The sequence below is a fragment of the Dipodomys merriami genome, unplaced genomic scaffold (genome assembly GCF_024711535.1).
Source record: "Dipodomys merriami isolate MVZ:Mamm:240054 unplaced genomic scaffold, mDipMer1.0.p SCAF_25, whole genome shotgun sequence".
Taxonomy (NCBI): Eukaryota; Metazoa; Chordata; class Mammalia; order Rodentia; family Heteromyidae; genus Dipodomys; species Dipodomys merriami.
This window is the reverse complement of record NW_027203937.1, coordinates 21,316,227-21,321,936: the sequence shown is the minus strand read 5'-3', so window position 1 is coordinate 21,321,936 and position 5,710 is coordinate 21,316,227. Positions and strand designations below refer to the sequence as shown.

Here is a 5,710-nt window from a genome sequence, read left to right as displayed (position 1 = left end):
TTTAAAAGATCATTTGCAAAATGAAAAGTTATAATGTGTTTCCTAAATAACACAAACATGAAAAAGATACAGAGGATTTTTCAGAAGAGTTTTTAACTTTGGGATGTATCAACAATAGATAATACAAGGTAGCAAGAGAGGATCATGGGCAACAGCTTGGGGAGTAGTGAATTAGAGCTAAGCAGGAAGCAAGCTGACTGGTGGCTTAACATAAACATTCTGTTGTGATGGTATGTTTGCTGTTGTGGAAGTTCATTCTCAATTGAGACTGCTGTGACAGAACTATAGCTTGGGCTGCTGTGTTAGGACTGTCAAGGGACTATCTAGAGTTAGTTGTTGCTTTCCACACTCCTTTAAGATAGGTTATTTTTCTTATTAAAGAATCTGAGTTCATTGAGTCTTGTTCGGTTTTGCCTGGAGGATCTAGCCCATGGGAGTTCCATTTTAGTTTGGTGGACCTGAGATATTTGGTAACATCCAAGAAATGTTGTTAATCCAGCACTTGAGGTATATAGTCTCCTGGTGCTTAGAATGAAGGGCTACATTTGTGCAGTCTGTGCCAGCTGGGTGTAAATGAGAATGTGGGAGGAGGGGAAGGGGAGGGAAGGGGAAATGGAGAGAAGGGGAGGAACTAAGGGAAAATTGATCCTAGAAACTGGGACCTGAACACCATTAACAAAGGAACAGAAAAACTTTCCTACAAAGGAAAAAAAATCAGCCTGAGATAGAGTCTGGAATCTTTGGGTACGAAAAAGAAGAAAAGTGTGCTATAAATCATTACAACATGATTACTGATTGATATGTGAATATATTCAGGTGTAAGAGGAAAAAAGAAAGAACTCAAATTAGTAAGTAGGGGGAAACTCCATCAGGAACATTAAATCTTGCCCTGGAGTTGATTAAGGTAAAACAAAGTGGAAATTGGATTTTTTTGACAACTTGTGTTCATACTATCATAAACAAATTAGAGATTTCATCTCATTTAATCATGATCACATCATTGTGCACATTCTAAATGGGTGAATACCCAGTATTTTCTTCTCTCTCTCTCTCTTTTGGTCTCTTTTGCAACTGAGAAACAACAAATAACTTTTTCTCAGTCCTTTGAATTTAGGTATACACAATGTAGGCTTTAGACCTAGTAACATGAAAACCAGCAAGACTAGCAGACAGCATTTTTTCATTAAAAGCAGAGTATTGCTAGAGTACTATTAGATATAAAAATTTGAGGAAGATAGTAAAGAGAGTTTCCCAGAATCAATTTCCCTATTGTTGATATCTTGTATTATAATGCTATATTTGCTATAATTAACAGGTAATCTTATTACTTATGGCTCATAATACCTTATTTGGATTATTTTAGTATGTTTTATTGTTTGTTGGGGTTTTTTTGCCTTTTGTCTTTTACTTGCGCTAGGATCCTACCCAGGATACGGTGTTATGTTTAGTTGTCATATGTCTTTAGGCTCCTCTAGGCTGTGACAGTTTCACAAGTCTTTCCTTGGTTTTTGATAATCTTAATAGGTTTTTTTTAGTGTTTTTAATTGTAAAAAGTGTGCAGAGGGGTGACAGTTATATAAGGTAATCTGTACATTTCCTATTGAGTGTTGTTACCTCCTCCTTTGTTAAGCCCCTAACATCCCTTACCTCCCCAACTCCTCCTCCCAACCAAGTAGTAAAGTTCTTTTTCAATATAGTGTCTTGTACTTCTCATTGTCACAATGGGTAAACCTGTATCCTTATTTCAGCATTATATAATTTCCCTTCTCCTCCTCAAATTAGAAAAATGTTGATGCAGGGCACCGACATCAACTAAAGTGAAAACAATAGTTATACCACGGGGGAACACATAACCTTAATAGTTTTGATGAGCTGTGGTCAAGTATTTTGTAGCATCTTTCCCTGTTGGGATGTGCTTGATGTTTTTCTCAAGATTGGACTGAGTGCCATTTGCATTGTATCACATCTCAGGTACCAGCTATCAATGTGACTCATTATCATTGGCTTAACTTTGATCAAATGGCTTAAGTACTGTTTAGCTAAATGTTGTCATCTACCCGTCCATTCTTCTTCTCCCTCCCTTGCTTCTCATCATCTGTCAATCTATCAATCTATCAATCTATCTATCTATCTATCTATCTATCTATCTATCTATCTATCTATCTATCTATCTATCTATCTATCTATCATCTCTCTCTCTCTCTCTCTCTCTCTCTCTCTCTCTCTCTCTCTCTCTCTCTCTCTCTCTCTCTCTCTGGAAGTGGCTCTGTTGCTCAAGTGGTAGAGCAGTAGCCTTGAACTGAAGAGCTGAGGGGCAGTGCCCAGGCCCAGATTTCAGGCCCCACAACCAACAAAATAAAAATTGTCTCAAATATCTTGGTAATTTTAGTCAGGATTTATTCCAAGGTATAAATGGAGAAGAATTCATGATCATAGCTTTAAAAGTCAGACTCATAGATCACTGAGTTAAGAGGACTTTCTTCTAGCAAGTTTCCTCAGAGCCCCCTTCACATCCTTGTTCCTCAGACTGTAAATGATGGGGTTCAACATTGGAGTCACCACTGCGTAGGACACAGATATCATCTTATCTCGCTCCTTTGTGGTCTTGGAGTTAGGCCTCATGTAAGTAAATATTCCAGACCCATAGAAGAGGACAACAACGATGAGATGGGAGCTACAGGTTGAAAATGCCTTAAACTTCCCCTCCCCGGACTGCATGTGGATCACTGTGGAGATGATGTTCCAGTAGGAGACCAGGATGAGGGAGACAGGAGCTAGCAGGATTACCACCCCCATGGCAAAGATGGCCATCTCTGTGCTGTAAGTGTCTGCTGAGGCCAGCTTCAGGAGGACAGGAAGCTCACAGAAGTAGTGATTGATTTTGTTGTCTCCCCTATAAGGAAGATGGAAAGTAAAGCTGGTATCTACCAGAGACACCAGGGCCCCACTGGCCCAGGACCCTATGGCCAACTGGAGACACAGCTGTTGTGTCATGATGGTGGAGTAGTGCAGGGGCTTGCAGACAGCTACATAGCGGTCATAGGACATCACCGCCAGCAGTGCACACTCCGTACAGCCAACCAGAAGGAAGACGATTATCTGTGTCATGCAACCCCAAAAGGAAATGGTTTTCTTCTTTACCAGGAAGTGAATCAACACTTGAGGGACAATGCTAGTAGAGAAACAGAGATCTGCAAAGGAGAGGTTTCTAAGGAAAAAGTACATGGGGGTGTGCAGCTGAGAGTCCACAAAGATGAGAATGATGATGAGCAGGTTTCCAAGGATGGTCATCAGATAAATGATGAGGAAAAAAATGAACAGCAGGATCTGGGTCTGTTCATCCTCTGAAAGACCCAGGAAGATAAACTCATCTACAGAGGTTTGGTTTTCGTTTTCCATTGAGACTTATGCTTTATTTACCTTATTGTCACAAACAAAAAGAACAGGATTGGTTTGATTTATGACAGAATAGACAATAGAAGGCACTAATATTAAAACCAATATCTAATTTGATACTATTTTACCTATTCTATTTCTTTTCTATTGCTGACATTGTCCAAATGGAAATGTACTCTGCCTGACTTATATAACTGTAAACCCTCTGCTTTTGCATTTTCATTTTTTTCCATCTTTCCATGGAGTTCTTTCATTCGTAACTTTAAAAAGTCTTTGGGCATTGTAAATAACTTTTCTCTTTGTTGCTTATATCTTACATGTATGCATCCTTTAACCATTCATTTTTATATTATTATATAATTAAACATATTAACCTCAACACAATGGCTCATTCTTCACTCAAAGACTACAAAAATATTTGCCAATATTTCCCCCTGGAAATGTTAGTATTTTTTTGACATCCAGGGGGCTTGAACTCTGGGCCTGGGTGCTGCACATCAGCTGAAGCTCAAGGCGAACACTCTACCACTTGAGCTACAGTGCCACTTCCTGTTTTCTGGTATTTTATTGGAGATAAGAGTCTCATGGACTTTCCTGAGCTGGCTTTGAACCACAATCCTCAGATCTCAGCCTCCTGAGTAGCTAGGACTATAGGCATGAGCTACCGGCGCCTGGCTAATATTGTTTTTGGAAAACAAATTTGTTGTTTGTTTTGTTTTACACTAAGATATCTAATTTATTTGGATTTTGGAGAGAAAAAGGATAGGCAGGAGAGCGTTTTATTTCTGATGAGATATCTCAGCAACTTTTTTCATTTATATTCTCAAGTTATTTTAATTGTTATTATAAAGGTGATTATAGAGGTGTTACAGTTACATAGGTCAGGTAATGAGTACATTTCTTTTTGGACAGGTTATCTCTTCCCTCACTCTCTCCATTTTCCCCTCCCATCCCCATCCTCAAGTTGTGTAGTTCCTTTTCAACATAATGTCCCCTTTGTCATTTCTGAGACAGGGACTCTCAGCTTATTCTGCCTGTGAACACACTATTTTATATAGGATAACCTTTACCTCTCAATCCTCTTGCCTCAGTCTTTTGAAGATTAGGATTAGAGGAGTATATGACCAAACTTCAAGCTAACAGTTTTTCAAACATACATTTCCTCTATTGGTTTAGATGGCAGCTATGTCATTTATTCCAGTTACATTCTTAAGTTTGATTTTGAGTTTTGTATATAACTTCTTTGATACATTGACACCTGTATTAGTATAATATACATACACTTAGTACTTTAATAATATAAGTTACTATAATTTTTTTCATTTCTTTTAGATTTTACCACATTTTTTTCATATATTTTAGATTTTTCCCCTGAATAAATCTTATAATTGTTCAATGTTTCCCATTAGGAATTGTTTGTGGGTTTTAATTCTAAATCATTTGATATCTTAGGTTATTTCTTAACAATGTTTCTCAAAACATAGTATATAATATAATCATTCAAAACAATCACCAGAAGACACATTTCTTGTTAAATCACAAGGTTACTGAGAAACTCTGCATTTCAAGAATTACTTATCATAAATAACTTCTTACAAAGAATTACTAGATTAATAGAAGAGGACCAAGGCCTTGAGAAAAATTATATCTTTACACCTCTTACATTTAAATAGCTAATTTCAATGTGTTGACTCCTCACATTTACATGGAGAATATAATTTTTAAAGGCAGAGGGAGAAAGAATGAGAAGGTGTGATTAACTGGAATATATTTTAAACATCTGTGGAAAGGTAACAATGAAATTCTATTCTGTATACCTAATGTAAACCAGCAAAGCAATACTATATAAATAAATGAATACACACATACATTCATTCATACATACATGCATACAACAATCAGGGACTTAGGGTTTCTGCCTTCTAATACAATCCAGAGTCAGTGAGAATCTCGGTCATCTACCAAGTAACGTTCCTCTCTGACTTGAAATCCCTGCTCTGTCTCTCCTGATACTTTGGCTCATGTCAATCAGTTCAAGAAACATGTTGGATGCTTATTACAAATTATTATATACCATGTGTATGATCAAATTTGCTCTGAATAAACATGATTCAGCTGTAATGTCTGCCCTTGACCATCTTCTAGTCACAGAGATGGTAAACTATCCTTAGGCCAATACTTCATAATCTTTTCTACCTACCACCAGCTTCCCCCTCTTACCTCAAGGCAGGCACAGGAAGGACCACAGCTGTGGGAGTCATGAGTGAAGGAAGCATGGGTTAAACAGGAGGCAGAAATCGCCGTACTCCGTAGT

The 5,710-nt window shown here is 37.7% G+C and overlaps 1 protein-coding gene across 1 annotated transcript; it reads right to left on the bottom strand.

Annotated features, from left to right (window-relative positions):
• Positions 1–2,466: 2,466 nt before the first annotated feature.
• On the bottom strand, positions 2,467–3,439 carry Or2d3 (olfactory receptor family 2 subfamily D member 3). The gene has a single exon (XM_070035390.1). It carries the CDS (start codon positions 3,397–3,399, stop codon positions 2,467–2,469), a length of 933 nt encoding a protein of 310 aa, XP_069891491.1. The 5' UTR covers positions 3,400–3,439.
• Between the last annotated feature and the right edge of the window lie 2,271 nt (positions 3,440–5,710).